Source organism: Cryptococcus depauperatus, chromosome 8 (genome assembly GCF_001720195.1).
Source record: "Cryptococcus depauperatus CBS 7841 chromosome 8, complete sequence".
NCBI lineage: Eukaryota > Fungi > Basidiomycota > Tremellomycetes > Tremellales > Cryptococcaceae > Cryptococcus > Cryptococcus depauperatus.
In genome coordinates this window covers 446,655-465,548 of record NC_089475.1, presented here as the reverse complement: position 1 = coordinate 465,548, position 18,894 = coordinate 446,655, and the positions used below count along the sequence as shown (strand labels likewise).

The 18,894-nt window shown below is 44.7% G+C and overlaps 9 protein-coding genes across 9 annotated transcripts; 5 read left to right on the top strand and 4 right to left on the bottom strand.

Annotated features, from left to right (window-relative positions):
* Positions 1-338: 338 nt before the first annotated feature.
* Positions 339-843, top strand: L203_106095 (uncharacterized protein; the record flags this gene model as incomplete). The annotated part of the gene is made up of 4 exons (XM_066215455.1): positions 339-388; positions 437-597; positions 685-758; positions 811-843. The coding sequence occupies 4 exons, from the start codon at positions 339-341 to the stop codon at positions 841-843; spliced, it is 318 nt and encodes a 105-aa protein (XP_066071552.1).
* Positions 844-1,022: 179 nt separating this feature from the next.
* On the bottom strand, positions 1,023-3,714 carry L203_106094 (uncharacterized protein; the record flags this gene model as incomplete). Its single annotated transcript, XM_066215454.1, has 6 exons — positions 1,023-1,436; positions 1,492-1,599; positions 1,656-2,072; positions 2,129-2,231; positions 2,281-2,338; positions 2,385-3,714. The coding sequence occupies 6 exons, from the start codon at positions 3,712-3,714 to the stop codon at positions 1,023-1,025; spliced, it is 2,430 nt and encodes an 809-aa protein (XP_066071551.1).
* A 40-nt stretch (positions 3,715-3,754) lies between these two features.
* Positions 3,755-4,618, bottom strand: L203_106093 (uncharacterized protein; the record flags this gene model as incomplete). The annotated part of the gene is made up of 3 exons (XM_066215453.1): positions 3,755-4,302; positions 4,350-4,455; positions 4,598-4,618. 3 exons carry the CDS (start codon positions 4,616-4,618, stop codon positions 3,755-3,757), a joined length of 675 nt encoding a protein of 224 aa, XP_066071550.1.
* Positions 4,619-5,617: 999 nt separating this feature from the next.
* On the top strand, positions 5,618-7,607 carry L203_106092 (uncharacterized protein; the record flags this gene model as incomplete). Its single annotated transcript, XM_066215452.1, has 8 exons — positions 5,618-5,629; positions 5,914-5,928; positions 5,981-6,062; positions 6,243-6,367; positions 6,420-6,489; positions 6,867-7,046; positions 7,098-7,274; positions 7,327-7,607. The coding sequence occupies 8 exons, from the start codon at positions 5,618-5,620 to the stop codon at positions 7,605-7,607; spliced, it is 942 nt and encodes a 313-aa protein (XP_066071549.1).
* A 71-nt stretch (positions 7,608-7,678) lies between these two features.
* On the bottom strand, positions 7,679-10,073 carry L203_106091 (uncharacterized protein; the record flags this gene model as incomplete). Its single annotated transcript, XM_066215451.1, has 14 exons — positions 7,679-8,014; positions 8,068-8,185; positions 8,239-8,315; positions 8,367-8,690; positions 8,746-8,787; positions 8,842-8,877; positions 8,925-8,940; positions 8,989-9,026; positions 9,079-9,189; positions 9,243-9,318; positions 9,371-9,480; positions 9,529-9,734; positions 9,787-9,884; positions 9,946-10,073. The coding sequence occupies 14 exons, from the start codon at positions 10,071-10,073 to the stop codon at positions 7,679-7,681; spliced, it is 1,716 nt and encodes a 571-aa protein (XP_066071548.1).
* A 233-nt stretch (positions 10,074-10,306) lies between these two features.
* L203_106090 (uncharacterized protein) lies at positions 10,307-11,397 on the top strand (the record flags this gene model as incomplete). The annotated part of the gene is made up of 4 exons (XM_066215450.1): positions 10,307-10,463; positions 10,537-10,820; positions 10,872-11,088; positions 11,147-11,397. 4 exons carry the CDS (start codon positions 10,307-10,309, stop codon positions 11,395-11,397), a joined length of 909 nt encoding a protein of 302 aa, XP_066071547.1.
* Positions 11,398-11,548: 151 nt separating this feature from the next.
* On the bottom strand, positions 11,549-13,032 carry L203_106089 (uncharacterized protein; the record flags this gene model as incomplete). Its single annotated transcript, XM_066215449.1, has 3 exons — positions 11,549-11,611; positions 11,663-12,635; positions 12,683-13,032. 3 exons carry the CDS (start codon positions 13,030-13,032, stop codon positions 11,549-11,551), a joined length of 1,386 nt encoding a protein of 461 aa, XP_066071546.1.
* A 69-nt stretch (positions 13,033-13,101) lies between these two features.
* L203_106088 (uncharacterized protein) lies at positions 13,102-14,089 on the top strand (the record flags this gene model as incomplete). Its single annotated transcript, XM_066215448.1, has 7 exons — positions 13,102-13,122; positions 13,315-13,377; positions 13,480-13,563; positions 13,614-13,662; positions 13,712-13,735; positions 13,788-13,977; positions 14,026-14,089. 7 exons carry the CDS (start codon positions 13,102-13,104, stop codon positions 14,087-14,089), a joined length of 495 nt encoding a protein of 164 aa, XP_066071545.1.
* A 512-nt stretch (positions 14,090-14,601) lies between these two features.
* Positions 14,602-18,746, top strand: L203_106087 (uncharacterized protein; the record flags this gene model as incomplete). The annotated part of the gene is made up of 7 exons (XM_066215447.1): positions 14,602-14,646; positions 14,690-16,846; positions 16,894-17,454; positions 17,509-17,609; positions 17,662-17,871; positions 17,921-18,062; positions 18,111-18,746. The coding sequence occupies 7 exons, from the start codon at positions 14,602-14,604 to the stop codon at positions 18,744-18,746; spliced, it is 3,852 nt and encodes a 1,283-aa protein (XP_066071544.1).
* Between the last annotated feature and the right edge of the window lie 148 nt (positions 18,747-18,894).

Genomic DNA, 18,894 nt, shown 5'->3' with positions numbered 1-18,894 from the left:
AGAAGGAGCTGGCAAAGCAGTGGGACCAAAGTATACTAGTAAGAGATGGGAACGATAGAGACAAGTCCACTGTCGACAATAAAATAGGAGAGGCTTGGTAAAAGATATATTGTTCTTGAAAAGATGAAAGAAAAAGAAAAGATGGAGATACAAAATGAAATGTTGGTGAGAAACTTCATTCGACGGTGAGGAAACGTTAAAATCACGCGCGTTGAATTTCACATTATGTAATCAGTATCCCACGTGTATTTGCTTCCGTCAATTTATCAAATCATTCTCACTTGATCTTATCCAAAAGTTACTGATTTTTAAGATATCTTCAATCTCAGCTCAATACAATGTTTGGCGCCTTTAAACCTTCATCAATAGTATCAGGTGGCCTTCTCTGGTAGGCTTTCCCGCTCAAGTTTCTCTGTCATGACTCACAGTTGTTGAGGAAAAACCCTTGGAGACTTTCTCCTACTCGCAAAGCTAATCAACGCAAGCGTCTCAAGAATGTAGATGAGGTCATCACAATGATTGCAGATAGTGGAATAAGCACAAGAAGCTTGACTAAGGCGTTAGCTCTCCCTACAGAAGCCGAAATGGTACCAAGAGGTGAGCTTTGCCTCATCGCAAAAGAAATTTTTTTTTAGATATGTTGAATCTGTTGGTAGCATGCTAACAGCAGTTTCAATGCTCTAGATAAATACACTACTTTCTCAAAACATGACCCAGGGTACAGAAAATCACAACACAAAGTCCCAAAGTGGACACGGGTACGTATTCTACCTTTGTTGAAACATTGGTGTTAATCATATCATTGTACAGACAACCTTGCGAGAAAATCCTAAGGGCTTCTAATGTGTCAACTGTACAGATCATAATTTATTGCATGTATTATCATCATTAAATGTATGCAGCTGTCCAACATCAGCCTGCAACCGATTTTGGCTTCAAACCTTTTTGTCATACCAACAGCAAAGAATATATAGATTGAGCTAAAATACCAGACAGATTTCCCATTATTTTGATTTTCCATTCTATCTCATCCCCGGCCAGGTGTACACCCCACCATTGTACCAGCTCATTCCGTTGTTTTGATAAGGCATCCCTGAATTATTTGTGAAAGCATTCTGGCCTCCCCATCCCGCCCCGAATCCTGGCTGAGGGTATGCGCCTGGAGCGGGAGAAGAATGCATCTGCCCCGGACCAGGAGGGAGATCATAATAACCAGGCGACATCATGTTCATTCCAGGTTGGTGGAACGAGCCTGGCTGGAATTGTGGAGGAGTTGGAGGATATACGTCATATGTCGAGTTGGGTATGGTCTGTCGCTTGCGACGGCGACGACGTCCTTCTGTGTAAGGGGGTGCTTCGTCTGTTGACTGTGCATCATGCGCATAGTTGTTAGAGTAGGCCGGGGGGTTGATAGCAGGGTCATTGGTACGCAGACGCTAATAGGTTCATAAGCCGTAAACAGGGATACAAACTCGAAATTGTGCAACTCACATGATCAAATGATTGTATCAACCACGTCGTCAAACATTGAAGCAAAGAAGGATCCCGAGACTTTCTTTCTATAACTGGACTAACGCTACAAGCTGTGTAGTCATCATTCTGGTGATTGGAGACATGTCAGCTATAGACTCTAGTACCTTTAGAGTTGAACCCACAAATCTTCCAAAGACCCAATATTTGATGTTTGTCACAGTGAAAAAGTGCACTCGATTTTGCTGACAACAGTCATGTACTTGTGCTTGAAGCAAATTCGCTTGCCCCACATCTCCTACCCAAACCTCTCTGTCAAAGGCCCACCACCCATCAGATCCCTGACTCCTTGCAAACTCTTTGATTACACTAGAATCCAGAACACTCGGGGGGCGTACTTCAACAACCATTGATCGGTCTGTGTCGGTTTGCGTATTGACCGACACTAGAGTGCCGAAACCGTCCCAGAAGAAATGCCTAGAGCGACGGCCTGCAGGAGCAGGTGGGAGATGAGGTGGGCGGGGGCTAGTGATAAGCTTGAAAGCATAGTTTTGAGAAGAGTATCGGACCATGTGCAGGGCCGACATGACGGTTGGAAAGATCTGAATTACTCTACTCAGTATTTCCAAGGGCTAAGGACTACAATATTACTACTTACCGTTCCAGTTAGCCAACTCGAAAGACCATTGTCCTCTGATATACCCAAATTGTCATCGTAAAATTCAAGCGTTGCATACCCATCTGCTCCCAGAGCAAAAATTCTGTGTTTTTTCAACTACCAGCCTTTCAAAAAGAAGAAATAAGACATACTGTGTACCCCATCTATTTGCCATGTCAATTGGATATACCGGGATATTCTCCCGTTGAACTAGACAATTATCAGTTTCTCTTCTGCACGATTTGAAGTAGCTCACAATCTAAAACCTCTCTCTCAAAAAACCTGTTCTTCTCCCAGCTAACAAGTCGCCTCATACTTTTCAATTTATCGGCTTCCTCGGCTCTTCTATGCCATTCATAACACATGTCTTCCCATCCTTTGGCCCTTCCTCCTAATCCAAATCCCCACATACTGCCTTTACTGCCGCCTTGACCAGGCCATCTGTCCCATGAAGGGACGATAGCAATACGAAGGTAATCATAGAGATCATCGGCTGGGGCGATCTGTGGTCGGCGGGAAGATGCCAGGGAAGATGGCGCACGCATGTCTGACATGGTCAAACGATCAAACATTCCGTTCAAATTTCCAATTGAATGAGACGAATTCCTTGTATGCGAATGAGGCCTTGGTGTTGGGATGTTGGAGGATGGCTGAAAGTCTAAGACAGAAGCATTTGTCGATGTCTCTCCAGCAAAAGGTTCATGAGACGCATGACGAGAACGACTTCGACTCTGAGACCTTGTTGGGAGACGAGCGGCACTACTGGCAATGCCGCTAAAAGTGTTGACGACTGAGCCCAGGTAGGATGACGCTGGTCTCGGAGGTAATGGTTTTGCACCTGTCACAGTTCCATGACTTCCGCTACTGGTCGTTCCACGCGACTTTCTCCTCTTCATTGCAGGCTTGAGCATCTTGGAGCTAACTTTTCGATGTAACGGCTCCTTCCTGCCAAGTTCATCATCTATATATTGGATGGGTTCGCCCGAGGGGCCGATGCTGGTTGGCACAAAGCTCCCTTCTGGTCCACTTGAATATCCATCAGACTCGTATCCTAAATCGGAATAAAGTGTTCTCTGGGAACCTCGTGATCTTGTAGAGTCAAAGGAAACTCTTGAGCGGATTGAACTCTTTGAATCGGATCTTTGGACACTCCTCACCTCCCTGTCTCTATTACGTCGAGACGTGTGCGGTTGAGGAACTTTTCTGTGACCTGGATTGGCGGCTCGTTCAGCTCTGAATGCAGCCTGGGCAGCTTCTGGAGTGGGATATACGACCTCGGTTGAGGACAATTGTCGAGATCTATGATGTCTTTCCGGGCGAGCACTATGAGTCGCAGGTCCAGTAACTGGAGTAGTCTGTTGCAGTCTTTCTCTGTGAAGATCCAAAGACTCTTGCCGACGGCGTTCTGGCTTGGTATCAGCCCTGCCCGGGACCATGAGATGATCTGCCGATGGCGTACGGGTGTGCTCACGACGGGATGCGATGTGAGATAGGTCTCGGGTGGAAGAATGGTTCTGACTCGTTGCTTCGTGCTGCAGAGTCTTTCCTGATGATTGTTTCAAGTGATGTTTTGGATGCTGAGCCATCGTGCTCATATTGGTCCAATACGGCTAATCGCGTGGGCAATCAAAAGCGAGCCGGATTAGATGTAGAATATTTCTCCTCGAGACGAGAACGAGGCCTGTACGCGCGTGAGAGTGCCGGATCCGTACTAAACGACTGAAGGTGGTAAGGACGACGTTCAGAGTGCTGATACTCGTCTTGAGGGGATCTCTGCTGATAACTTTGCGACCTCGCGACTCGGTCGTTAAGCGGGCGAACGTGATCAGTGTCTGAATATGACGAAGGCCCTGGAGTCAACAATTTGTTTTGTTTAAGAGTATAACGTGGTGACTCGTCCAACGAATACCTTCTCGCCGAGGGTCGTCTTTGCTGGCTGTAACTATCCTCTGAGCGACGTCGTTCCTGCCAGTATCCACGCCCTGATGGCTGCCTCTCAAGATAGCTCGGCTGTCCTTGAAAATTAAAAGTCGGCGGGCCTGGCACAATAGGCAGACGAGGACCTATCTGGGGTATAGGCAGCGGATACGGAATCACAGGCGCCGGAATACGGACAGGCTGCACCAGTACCGTTTGCTGGACAGGATAGAGTGGAAAAGCTGGCTGAGGGATGACTGCGAGCAACCAATCAGCCCAAGAACAAGCACACCACCCGACCCACCTCGAGAACCCCAGGGATAGCGCCTGTAGGATACCGTGTTTTCGCAACAAAAATCACAACAAGGTCCACAGCACTCGTTATCGCAACAGCAGTCTGCAGAATAATGCTAGTTGAAAGCAAAGAGTCAGTAAAAGGTGTCGCGTTTATAAACACCAGCTCAGCCACAATCATGAGAAAATGACGTCGAATTTTCAATGCTGCTCCTCTGATCTAACCCAAGTCTTCCAAGTACCCTTCGACAGACTCACTGTAGAATAGCAGACTCCCATCAAAGAGTCGGTAGCTATGCAAGACAAATCCAGCGAAAAGAAAAAGAAGAAACAAACGAAACAATTCCTCGTGACGACCCGACTTGTTCGGATGGAGCGTAAACGACAACAGGGTAGCCTCCTGGCAGCAACGAGTCTGACGTGTTTTTGTTATACTCTGTGAGTTGCAAAGACAACGCAGAGAAAATATACTTGGGCATAGGACAACGAGGTGTGCAGCCTGTCTGGATAGTTGAGCGATGTGTGTATGTGTGACCAGGTACTAGGTTGAGGGATCTGTCCTATGCGTCTAGAGATATTTGTTGGGCTACGTTCATTGACAGAGTCGATATTCCAGGGAGCAGAGTGTCTTCAAGGAGCAAAAGGGATAAGTTGTATTCCAAGCATATGATTGTATTGTATAGAGGTTGTATAGTTGGATATCTTGCAGAGGGTTTAATTACTTGCAACCCTCGTGTTTTGCATAAGAAATTTATGCTGATGGTTGTAGATGAAGTGAATGATAAAGTAGTATATAAATATTGACATTCATTGTCGAATGTTGTAGCTCGAGTGGATTCAGCGTTGGTTGGGTAAAGGGTGGCACAAGACTTGAATGTTGTCCCGATCTGTGTACGTTACAGTCTGGCATCTTTTTTTCGGTCCTGTTTATTCTGAATATGGAGGCAGAGTTGTGGTTTATTTATTTATTTCAGAGAAGCAGCTGGCGAATGCAGTATAGGCAAGCCTTTGTAGCGGGTCTTATCTAGTCTTTGGTTGTCTGGAGCGATATCGTTGCATCAATGAGCATGGTTGGGATGTATATGGTGTATATAGAGTTGTGCGAACAGGGTGCAATGGCGTTCATTCTCATGACACAAACGGGGTGTGAGACAATGGTGCTGGCGTCTAGGAGCGACCTTTTCTGGGGCTGAAGTGAGTGGTAGATGATGGCTGGTACAATCCCTGCTGGCGGTTGCTCGCAGTGACTGTGTATCGCTTGATATAGTCAATAGAGCCATGTTCCCGGTCGTTCGTATGGAGCCTTAGATGTAGCATTGTAAACAAAGATGACCAGCTACTAGTAAGAGGACAACTTGAGGTATAGCGTTATCAATTTATGATACTTTGTGCGTTGAATTGGAATAGAAGCAAAGTTGCGAATTCAACATGATAAGCTGATATGATTTCAAGAATTATGTAATGGTGGGATTCAGGCACAATCTTATCAATCACTGGGAATGATTATAAATCAGTATTTTTCATCTTCCTTTGGAACATTTAAAATTATGTAAGAAGCAACAAAATATATAAAGGTCGGCACGTTTGTGGTAAGTGATTAGTTTTGAGTACTTTCATAGCTGGTTGATTCTAAGTTTACAGATATATTATCCTCACTTGTGTCATACTCGCTTTGCATCCCAAGATACTGTCAGAAACACAGCAAGCAAGGATGGTGGAGGTTGTGTGTTGGGTTGGATACACTGGACAGGAGAAGATGTATATAAGGATAGACAACCCAGAGACATAACCCCAGAGAATGAATCTAGCTTTCTGTCTCTATATATCATATCCTAACTACTAAGTAGTATCTCGTCCCAAGGGCATAACCACTGTAACCACCCGAGTGACCCAGTCTTGACAGATACACCCAGCCCTACTTATAGCCGGATCTTGGAGCTTTCGACTGCTTTACAGAACCAACTTTTACCCATCATGGCAGCAGCTGATCAATCCAACATCGGAGATGTTTACTTTCTGTCTCATGGTGCAAGTATCCTGGTAAAGTGTCTCTGAATTCTTAATGACAGCGACTGGTTAGGAACCTGTCAGGAATGAGGTTGTTCTTGGGCTTGGTCTGGGAGACCTTGGGACGAGTGGATTATCTAGAAGTATCTATCTCAAATAGATGAAGACAGCTACAAGATTCATTCCTTGGGGAACTATGAACCACAATCCCTTCCTTATATCTTCTTTGCTCTGCATCCTTCAGCCAGGTTCTAGTTCAACCAACTATACCATTCCTCTGCATACACAGTATGCTGTGTTCTTATATCCGCACCTTGTACATGATCCTGACAGAACCTTCAATGGTTGAGCGTTACGATGCGGGACCATACCATGGATGGAGGAGGTTCGGCAAGAACGTCCTCGCAGGCTCGTCCAAAGGAATAGTCGTTGTCAGTGCTCATTGGGAAAACCATGATCAATCCTGTCCCGGCGTCATCAGTATGTTGATACTCCTCTATGATCGCTGATAATGCTGCAGTAAACACTAATGTTTTAAACCCAATCGTTTACGACTTCTATGGCTTTCCCAAGAGATATTATCAGTTTCAATTTCATTCCAGAGCAGAACCATCGCTACAGAACGAAGTCATTAAAGCTTTGAAGGAAGGGGATGTGAACGTCAGTAGAGAAGATCGAGGATTGGACCATGGTGTATGGAGTAAGTACAACGAGCCAAAACGTTTACTCAAAAGCTCAAACATCCATACAGTCCCTTTCAGAGCGGCTTTCGGTGACGAGATAAAGTTCCCATTGGTACAGGTGTCTCTTCCTGCTTCTTCGGATCCTCGTGAATCGATCAAACTTGGTCAAGCTCTCTCAAAACTGCGTAACCAAGGATATTCCATTGTTACTACTGGTCATATAATACATAACCTTCGTGACGTTTGTAAGTTTCATACTCTTGTACGATCCAATGCTCATGCCCATGAATTGCTTAGTCTCGGGGAAAGGTATGCCATACAATGAACCGTTCATGAAAGCTATTAGTAGTGCCCTCTCTTCATCAGACCCAATTGCCTCAACCCTCAATCTTATGCAGCAACCCATGTATAAGAATGCTCATCCTACCGATGAGCATTTCTATCCTCTCTTGGTAGCCATTGGTGCTACTTGGCCCGATGACAAATGCGAGGTGATCTATCAAGGCATGGTTGATATTTATGGGAAAGATGTAGAAGAAGGAGGATTGGGATGGGGTATGTGGCAATGGACCTCTTAGCATGAATCATCTATGCATTATCTAATACCAGCCCTCAATCAAACTAAAATCTTCCACCAATGTTGTTGTCTTCACTTCAATCCGTCTGGGTCAAATTCAAAGTCGACATACTTGGGAGACCATCTCTTGGTCTTTGCCCATTGTATCATATCTTGCTTTGTTTTGGGTATATCTTTCCTTCTCGATACCCCCTCCTCAATCGCCTGATTTAACACAGCTAAAGCCACCTCAAAATTGACCTCTTGTGCATCTCCGAAATCTGGTAAAAGAGACTTGTCTGGATTTTTCTCTTGAACACAGGGGGCAAGTTGACCGAGGCGTTGGGCGCCAGCAGCAATCATCTTATCCGTCATCTTGGAAGCTTCAGCGAGAATAGCACCTAGTCCAAGGCCTGGATAAATAAGAGCCTTTCACGATGCATCAGTGGATGAGCAGATGGTCATGGCCGTTCGGTACTTACGTTGTTGCATTCAGCAATCACATATTTCTTATTTGCATGTGGAATGTCAACTGGCGGAAATGGTGAACCAGTTGCTATCAAGGCTTTTCCATCACTCCATCGGTTGATGTCCTTTGGCCTAAGATGGTATTATATTAGAAGGGACTAAGATAACAGAGAAGAGTGGCCTACTGGGCTTCGCAGAGTCTGGTAGGGTTACTAAGTGGAAAGATGATGGGTCTTTCAACATGTTTAGACATCTCTTTAACCTAGGGTGTAGAATTATATTCTGTTTCATTTAAAATCAACGAATGACTCACCACACGCTCATTGAAAGCTCCAGCATGGGTGCTGGTACCAATCAGTACGGTAGGCTTCACTTGCTTTATGACCTCCTCCAAGCTCGTCGTGTCATCTCCCCACCCTCTCTCATCTCTGATAAAGTCATCATCAATTTCTGATCGGATATTGTCTCCTCCTAATGACTTCTTGATAAGTCCGTGTTTGTCAATCAGCCAAAACTGTCTTCCCGCTTCAGCTGACGACTTTACACCAGTCTCGAGAGATATAGCGTCTCTCAACTGGCGAGCGATACCGAGGCCTGCGGACCCAGCACCGTAGATAACAATTCTTTGGTCTCTAAGCTGTGTATTGACAGTCAGTTTTAAATTGTGCTAGAACTATCGCGTAGACACCGACAGAGCTTTTGGTGATTGATATGGCTGCTTGCAGAGCCGCCAACTATCGGTCAATGGTCAGTTTATGGTTAGAAATTGGAAAGACATTTGTATTTACAGTGACAGCCCCTGTCCCCTGTATGTCATCGTTGAACTGGGAGAAGTAAGTGACTGGTGACTTCTCAACATGAAGCAACCAACAATACAATGCTTCTTACTACATCGTGGTTAACTTGAGTCGAAAACATGTTAAAGCCATGCTTACCGATAACGTGAAAGAAGTTTTTCTGCATTTGTGACGCCCTAGTTTGATCATCAGTAGTGAAATTATGACTAACCCAGTGATGACACTCACGAAATCCTCAAAGTGTAAGAGGCATTTAGACTGATGCTTTCTGACTAAATCCACAAATTTGTTGACAAAAGAGTCATAAGGTTCTCCTCTTAATCGCTTTTCTCTGTAGCCCTATCATGTAATCAGAGAAATCAATATGGTTCACGAGCAAGTAACATCTGTACAATATATAGAGGATCATCCAGGAGAGACTTGTTGTTTGTGCCAACATCCAACGTGATAGCAAGACATTTGTCTGGACTACGTACCCATCAACGGACATCCCTAGTCTCACAACCATAAATGATCTTACTCTACACCAGCAATCAGGCTGTATATTACAGCTTTAGCGGTGGAAATTCCGATTCCTCCAGATCCTTGGTCACCAATCCCTAGAATGGCTTCCGCATCCGAAACTACAATCTATCAATCATCAATACGTCTTTCTCTTCTAGCCATTGCACCACCTACCAGTTCCAGTTGTCGTCCTTCACAAGCATCCAAGAAGTCCTCTTCCATGTGCCTATCTTCTGGAGGGCTCAGATAGAGGCCTTCGCTTCTTCTGAAGAGATGAGAATAGCCTTCGATGGCATCGGCCTCAGTGGGGGTGTATATTATAGGAAACATCTCGAGCAAGTGCTTTTCCAACAGCGCATAAAACAGAGTCCAATTCTGGGCTGTTCATCCCAGATGATTTCAGTTACATTCATTCTCCTTGCATCATCTTACCTTTCATGGATTGTAGAAAAGAGTTCTTTAATATATTGCTTTCACAGGACTTGTACTGTTCATAAGCTCTCTCCATTTGATCCTCAATCGTATCCACCCTAAGTCAGTTCATTCTTCGTTAAGCTAACAATTAAGTATCCTTATCCCTACTGCACTCACGAAAAAGGTAATCTCCCTCGCAAACCAAACTCTTTCCTCTCTTTCCTTGTGAAAGCACTACCCTTGTTAAAGCGCGGATCGTTGAGGATTACAGAGCCTTTCAGACCAACTTTTACTGCTGCTGTCATCTCAATATCGTTAAATATGATTAAATAATGCAAAGAATGAATAATGTTGAAAATAATATTACTGGTATTTATATGGATGCTCCATAAGTGTAATTTAGGTGAGTAACTCCTTACGTCTTTGTAGATGTCCGGACACAATAAATCCCGGCGATTCGGTCCAGGCACTTGACGGTCCCGAATAAATAAAAACATCAATATTCATTCTACTGTTTTTCAAACATACAATATAAAAGATGGTTCTTAACTTCTTTCGCAAAAGAGGGAAAAGTCAGACCAGAAAAGGATCAATCCTTGACCTTCCAGTATCAGAGTATGATCCTGCGACTGGTCTTCCTCGTATAGTGACAATTGGAGACAAGAAAGTGCCACCGCTGCTTACGGTACAGGAAGGTAAGCTGTGGTCTGTGGACGATGGGGTGGTAACGACATATGGGACCATTCTAAATATTGTGTCTTTAAATAGTTCAGAACCATCTCATATTCCTCCAAGCTCTGTACGAATTTCGTTTCTCTTCACCAGATACATACGCCGCCCGCACCCGCCTGGTTGCACCTCAATATGCTCATTGGGCCCAAAATATCTGTTCGCAACGTCGCCAAGTCAATAGGATTGAAATGGACGAATTGCCTAGTCTCGGAATATTGATGTGCTGGCATGCACATATGCTCAATCCCAAGACTTATAGCGTTGATGTAGAGGGGGCTTATAAAGGTTTGAAAGGTCTCGAGTTTCCACTAGAACTTGTAGTAAGTCCATTTGAACAACATCAGAGCTTTATGTGGACTGAGCTGGAACAGTCGTGGGCATTGACGAATGGATCTCTGCCTGTAGAACAAGATATGCTTTTCGATATAGCCGAGCTGAATACTACAAAATGGACAATAGAGGATATCGCTCAAGGAGTCGAAAGGCAAAGTAAATTTGTGGTGAACATGCACAATATACGGTGGCTTGATAAGAGCCATTGGGATCAGGTAGGCACAATGGAATTGCAAATTGGGATCGTACTTTACCGTAAGCTCTACTCTTACAATGACATGTGTTGGATTGATTAAAAATTTGTATTACGCAGATGCATGGCTAGACCTTGCCTACTCGACATCTTTACAATGCTTCCTTGTCCCGCGACTCGATATTGATCTGGCATGGCATTCGCATCAATTACATGGCGCTCGCTACAAAGATGATACGGTGCAGCTCCTTGGACAGTTTCTGGGACATGATGATACAGTCGGAGATGGAAAGCTTGAAAGTGGACTGAAACAAACTGGTGAATTATGGAAAGCCAAATTTGGCTATGATTATCAGCCTCCAAACGCATAGATATCTAATGTCAAATCTTGAGCAATATGAACAGACTATCTGATGTATATTAGTAGATGTAAACATGAACCAACTATATGCAATGTAGTGACAACGATTAGAATACATACAAACTAGACGCCTATATTTATTTCTAAAATACAAGATAGCCTTAGACAAGCCCACCCCAAGCGCCCAATCCTGCAAAAACGCTTCCAAGTGAGACAATTAATCCCTACGCATAGCATCAATCTCTTTTCGTTTGAAATTCCAAACAGAAACTTACACCCCAAGTGACGGCACCAACGCCAACCCTTCCTACCACCTTCCAAACTAGACTGACTCCCACATGCGCCACAGCGACAAGTGTCCAGGTAAGCCATAGCCAATGACTTGGTCCGTCTCCAGGTTTCACAGATTTGTGATATACAGAAATCGCATCGGATACGATAGAGAAGTCAGTGGAATGAAATTGATGATAGATGGGGGTTGGATTGAAGTAAAAGGCAGAGAGAATAAGAGTGAGGCCAAGGTTGAGTAAGAGAGTATCTAGTCTCCAAAGAAGATGGAATGGGAAAGGAATGTTGGGAAATGGTAGACCAAGAACATCTTCGAGCTCTCTTCGTGCCCTTATCCTCTCCAATATCTCCACCTTTCGCTCCAACTCCGTCTCGTCTTCCTCTTCTTCCTCCGCTATGTCTACAGTTTCATCATCTTCATCTGTTTCCTCTCCAACCTCTTCCTGGCTTATAGATCGGTCATATTGTCTGTTGATATCATCGATCGAATTGTTATCTTCATCTCTTTCCTCAACAGAACTCAATATATTGTCTTGGCCCAAGTGTTTCTTTGCTATGTCCTTGAATTTGCCGAGAGTAGCTGATGGTTCTTCATCTTTACAAGGAAGCATGACTTCTTGATAGAGGGCAAGCTGTTCCCAGCCTTGAATAATTCCCCAAGTGACTTCCGCTGTACCCCATCCCAAACCAAGATAGTACGAAGAGTGGAAGCCGGATATTGGTGAGGGACATATTAAAGGCAAGGTTGAAAGACGAAGGAGCTCGTGAATAATTGTATGAAGAGTTCTTGACAGGTATCCAATAACGGTAGGGTTTAGCCCTGTCCACGACACGACAACATAGGTAGCTACGCGAATAGTTTGGATTGTACAAGATGCAAATATACCGATGAGGAATGGGTTTGGAAGAAATGGATGAGGGTATTGCTGTCCTTCTTGTCTTTCCTTTTTCGTCGGAGGCCTTGAAAAATATAAGCAGCAAATAAAAAAAGCAAATAGACTACATACCATGCGTAAGTGACTAGAAGCACGAGAAGAATGAACCATGTCAGTGTTATAATAGGCACCAGGAGGTATAATCGCGACATGTATCTCCAAGTGACTGCTATACGGTCATCCATATCAAACTCCTCTTCAACCAAGTCATCACCATATAATGTTCCACTTTCCTCCACCGCATGGCTGTCGTCGACTCCTGGTGTTCTCACGACACGACTAGGGCCGGAGGAATAGGAATCGTAGATGGCGAGGGCAGTGGCAGAGGAATATGGAATCTTGTTGTTATTGGAAAGAAGAGGCTCATGCTCCGGACGATTTGAATGCTGAATAACGGCCGGAATGAGCGTATGATTTCCCATTTCTTGATTTATATTTCTGTTTTATATTTCTGTTTTGTATTTTTTTGGAATGTAACTATTGAGAAGACAATGGGAAAAGATGAAGTCAAGGTACGAGGAACAAACAATATTAATAACTCATTATTAAGGGTTTGTGAAGGCGTTAAGGAGTAAATACGCTGTTCAATAGTGGAGACTATTTTTGTTGATGTTTAGATCTAAATTGTTTTGTGTTCTTTATCTTTCATATCAGAACAAGATGGTAAGTATCGAAGGATCTATCGCTAAACTAATAAATCTCAGTCAAATCTCGCTCAAGCACGCCTACATGAGGAGAGAAAACAATGGAGAAAAGATCATCCATTTGTAGGTTATCTAAGATTGAGTCTAATGTTCATTCTCTGTGTCTACGAGCAAATGAGAGAGCATAAGAATCATTAAAAGAGATTCAGCTGATTAATGTTAAAGGGCTTCTATGCTAAACCACTCAAAGCTGCTGATGGGACACTCAACATTATGACTTGGGAAGTTGGAATTCCTGGCAAAGCTGGAGTAAGTTGAACTTCACAACTGGATGCAATTTGTTTGCTCACCTTGAACAGACAGACTGGGAAGGTGGCATGTACATTGTCAAGATGACTTTTCCGGATGGTAAGCACGCTCATTTCTAAGGCGTTTGAAATGTTGATTGGTTATGTAGACTTTCCTACAAAACCACCTAAATGTGAGACCGGTAATAAAAGAGAATGCCAAGTAAAAGCTCAAGTTAAATGCAGGCAAGTTTGACCCTCCTCTTTTCCATCCCAATGTTTATCCTTCGGGCACTATCTGTCTCTCTATATTGGACGAGGAAAAGTCTTGGAAGCCATCCATCACCGTCAAACAAATTGTTCTAGGGATCCAAGACTTGCTCTTACATGCAAACGTCAACGATCCAGCACAAGTTGAGGCTTATCACATGTTCAAGTGCGTCTTCATACTGGTTAATAAGCAAGGAACTGACTCACCTGATAGAAACGATCGTCCAACTTATGATAAGCGTGTTCGGCAGCAGGCGATTGAACGTCGCCCCAGATAGCCGCTCATCCTTGTTTTTACAGTACACATGTAACTTTGTGACTATAGCATAGAGTGAAGACTTTTTTGTTTTTTGGGTTTAGGACTCTTTTAGATGGTCTATTGTACCCTCTCGTTCCTTGCATGGTGCATACAAGTATGCACAGTTTGTAATAAATCTCGCCTGGCTTAGTCTATGCCTACAGTCTTGGAGAGAAAGCAGGATTCGACTTTGCTCATCACGAAGAGAATCTGATGCCGCATTTTATCCAAAAAGTTTGTATCTGTGGGCGGATCCTAATGGAAACCTGAAATGTCGTGCTGGCTTGTATTTTGCTTTTACATTTCTTCCTTATTTTATTTTTCATCTTCTTTGGCTTCTTTTGCCTCCAGCTATCCTCTTCAACTGAATCCCTTGCTACCACTGTACTGTGAAGAACTGCCAACTCAGTCACATCGGTTCAGTTCTCGGTCAAAGGCTAACGGCTACAACGCGAACACTACTCATCTATCAAGTTGAATTGGATTCAAAGAATGGCTCTATCTGCTGCTGATCTCCAAAAGGCTCACGCACCAAAGGCAAGTCATTATGTACCATTGTGACGCAACTAACAGCCAACAGCATCAAGAACTTGAAGGCGCTCCAGACCCTTTCCCTGCTCTAGGAGGTTCTATATCTACTCCAGTTGCAAAAAAGGTGAAGACTACCCCAGCCACTGTCGATACTTCTTCTCAAGATGCCTTCCCTTCTCTCGGCTCTTCAACTGCCCCTACTGCCAAGACTGCCACCAAGCCTGCTGTCTCTATGTGGGCTTCTAAATCTTCCATTAGGGCTGGAACCAAGCCCATGGCTCCAGGTGGTCTTGGTCGTACCGGTACGCCTACTGCTGGATCTCATCCTTTCGCCGAGACTTTCTCGGTGCCTGCTAATGAGCTACTGCAAGGGAAGGCTGCCTCTGAAACTGTCAAAAAGGTTCAAGAAACTACTGGTGCCATTGTAGAATCTTCAACTCAGATGCGTACCGGCCTCAAAACCTTTCACATTAAAGCAACTGACCTCAAAAGACTCTCACAAGCTAAGAAGATGATTGAGGCTGGCCTGAGGAAGCCCGTCAGCATCAAGGTCGAAGTTCCAATTACTACTTTGGGTACAATCATTGGTCCCAAGGGTGCCACACTTAAGAGCATCACCGATGCAGCTGGCGTAAAAATCGATGTGCCTCGTCGTGAATCTCTTCCTGCCTATACCTCTAAAGATGATAATGAAGATGATGAAGAACCTCAAGTAGCTATCGTTGTGTCTGGTCCTGGCAGTGGCTGTACCGAAGCGAAGGACAAGATTTATGCGCTTATTGCCTCTAAGATCTCTCAGACTGCCACGTCCATTAAGACTATACCTGCTCCTTTTTTCGTTATCTTTGCTTCCAAGGCTTCTGACCTTGAACAGGGCGCTGGACAAGGCAAGGTCAATATTACGGTCCCTACATCTGCTGTATGGAAGGCACTCGAAAGACAAGCTAAGGCAGATCTTCAAGGTGAAAAAGTCGAGACTGAGGGCGAGGCTCCCATCAAGATCAAGGGAGACCGCGAGGCTGTCAAAGCTATCGTTAACGAAATCAATCAGACCTATGAATCTCTTGCGGCAAGCTTTTCTATGAAGAGGGTATCCATACCCAAGAGACAACATAGATTCCTTATTGGTGCTGCTGCTGAAGACATCTTGGATCAGAGTGGATGTATTGTAGAGCTTCCACCCGTGGATGATCCCTCTGACCGAGTTGTCATCCGCGGTCCGCAGTCCAAGCTCATTGCTGCTCAGTCTCTCATATTTGAAAGGGCCAATGCTGTAACTGTGGAGCCCGTCGATCTCGTCTCTCTCTTCCGAAGATCCACCTCTGACCCGCTCAACCACGCCACCAATGTCCTTCGTTACCTTCGAGCCTCCAAGTTTCGAACTATCTCTTCATCCCATCCCAACGTGCAGATTTTCCCTCCGTTCCCCTCTGTTGTTGCCAATACTGGCAATGTAGTTATCGAGGTTGTAGGTGAAGATAGTGAGGAAGTCGCCAAGGTTGTAGATGAGATTGAAGCGCTGGCAAGAGGTGTGACCCCCTCTGGTGTTGCCATCGTCCAAATTGACTATCTTGCCCATAATTTGTTGACAAACAAACGGAGTGCCAAAATTGCTTCGTTTGAGAAGGCTCACAACATTTCTGTCATATTTCCTCTTGCCAACGAAGAATCTTCCGACGTTCTTCTTGTCTATACTGGGTCAGTTGGTAACAACGCTAAACTCGAGGAGGTCTTGGAAGGGGCTTCCAACGCTATAAATCAACTGGTCAAGGAAGTGGCTGATATCAAGACCGAGATATTGGAGGTTGAAAAAAAGTTACACAAGTACATCATCGGTCAAGCTGGCTCTGTTCTCAACGCCATCATTGGGGAGGATGGCCTCGTTTCTGTTAAAGTTGGCTCTTCTGCCTCCAAATTTCCTTCCACTGGTTCTGAAGACTCTGTTACCATCCGTGGCCCTCGTAATGAAGTTGACCGTGTTGCAGAAAAGATCAAGCAGGTGGTTGAAGATGCTAGAAATGATGAAATTATGAACGGTTATACCGCTAAGTTCGATGTTGACAAGAAACATGTTCCCCATCTTGTTGGTCAAGCGGGTGCTACAATTAATAAGCTGAGGGAAACCCTGGGCGTGAAGGTTAACTTTGAAGATGTACCTGAGAAGGAGGGAAAAAAGAGCTCCAAGAAGCAGTTTGTCCACTGTACCGTAAGTCAACGTCGATAATTTGTAACAAGTAACTTACAAAAGGACAGATTATTGGTTGCAAGGAACCTGTTGAAGAAGCCAAGAAGCGCCTTCAAGCCCAGATTGAAAAGCTTGAAGATGAGACTACCGAGCATGTCACCATCAAGCGTGCTATTCAACCTGCGCTCATTGGCGCTGCGGGCAAGTACGCCATTCGTCTCGAGGAGAAATACGGCGTGAAGCTGTCATTCCCTCGCGATGCTAAGGAGACTGGCGGTAACCCAGACCAGGTGAGCATCAGGGGTGGTAGGAAGGGCGTAGCTGCTGCCAAAGCCGAATTGCTTGAAGCTGCCGCATTTGAGACTGAGTCTCGCCAGGAGGCCAAGTTCAAGGTACCTTCTAAGGCAGTGGCTCAAATCGTGGGGAAAGGTGGTGCTACTATCAACAGCATTAAAAATGAGTCTGGTGCGCAAATTGATATCGACAAGGAAGCTGGTGAAGATAGGCAGACTTTGATCACCGTTCGGGGTGACAAAGCGGCTATTGCTGCTGCGAAAGAAGCAGTCTTAAAGGTCGTTGAGGAGGTTGGGGATGAGATTACATCAGAGTGTACAATCGACCCCAAATATGTGAGTACGAGGTAGCGAAAGCGATTCAAAATTCTCATATGCCGAATGCTGTAGCACCGAACTTTGATTGGTCCTGGTGGTCAAAGACTTCGTGACCTTATTGCTTCTTGCGGCGGCCCTACAGAAGGATACAAGCAGGCCGGTCTCATCACTTTGTGAGAAAATTACATCTTTTCAGGCAGAGGAATTATACTTATATTATTCAAGCCCCAAGACCGGTGATGAAGCAACAGACAAGGTCAAACTTCGTGGCGACTCCAAACTTATAAAAAAAATCAAAATAGAACTTGAGAAGCAGGTTGCTATCCTCAAAGAGACTGTCACCATCGGCGTTGTTGTTCCTTCAGCTCAACACGCTGGTAAGATTGGTCGAGGTGGTGTTGCATTGCAAGACTTGCAGAAGAAAACTGGTGCTGTGTGAGTTATAACGGCGCACATTCTCATTCTATACTAATCGTTGTCACAGTATCCATTTCCCTGGTTCGAGACAGTACGGTTCGGTAGGCGCTATTGAAAACAAGGTCGAGCTGGGAGATGCAAGCGAGAGTGACATTGTCAAAGTTAGTGGCACAAAGACAGCCACCCAGAAGGCTGCTGATCTTCTCCAAGTGAGCTACTGAGTCATCTCTCAGTGACTTTTCTGACTAGCGATAAAGGCAAGCAACGAACGTTCTCAGCGCAACGATTCTCGACAGGGTCGTTCCATGCCCGACCTTGTGTCCCGTGCTATCTCCATTCCCAATAAGTATTATCGTGCCGTCGCCGAACAACCCAACCTCATCCGTCAAATCCGAAACGTCGGTGGATTCCTTACTATGCCTCAGCCTGCTCCGCCCAAATTTCCTGCCAAGCGTCCTGAAACTGATGATGCCGCTGTCGCTGCCAAAGTCGCCAGAATTGATCTCGAAGGCGACAATGATGTACCTGCCATACAAGGCGAATGGGTATTGGAAAAGAATTACAATGACGGCGATAATTCGGAGAGTGAATGGTTCGTAAGGGCTAAAGAGGAAGATTTGGATAAGGTTACCAAAATTTTGGAAGATGCTGTAGAGAAAGCAAAACAGGCCACTCACGTGGGATACCTCAGTGGCTTGCCTAGGACTGCTTTTCCACGGATCATTGGTGGTAAAGGCGCCACTATCTCGAGGATAAGGTTGGAGACTGGCGCAAACATCCAAGTTGGCAAAGAGGATGATTTGATCACCATTATTGGGGATAAAGAGTCTGTTCTCCAAGCCAAAGAGGCTATACTAACTATTGTATCGAGACCCAATCGTGATCGATACTAGATGTCCAGGGGGTTATGGGAGCAGTAACCAAACGTCTTTATGGACACAAAAGAATACCCCATTTTATGGGAGAATGTTCATCGTTTGAAATGAATCAATGCACTTAGAAACTCCATTGCGTATCTTGTTGAGGTAATTCACAGGTGTT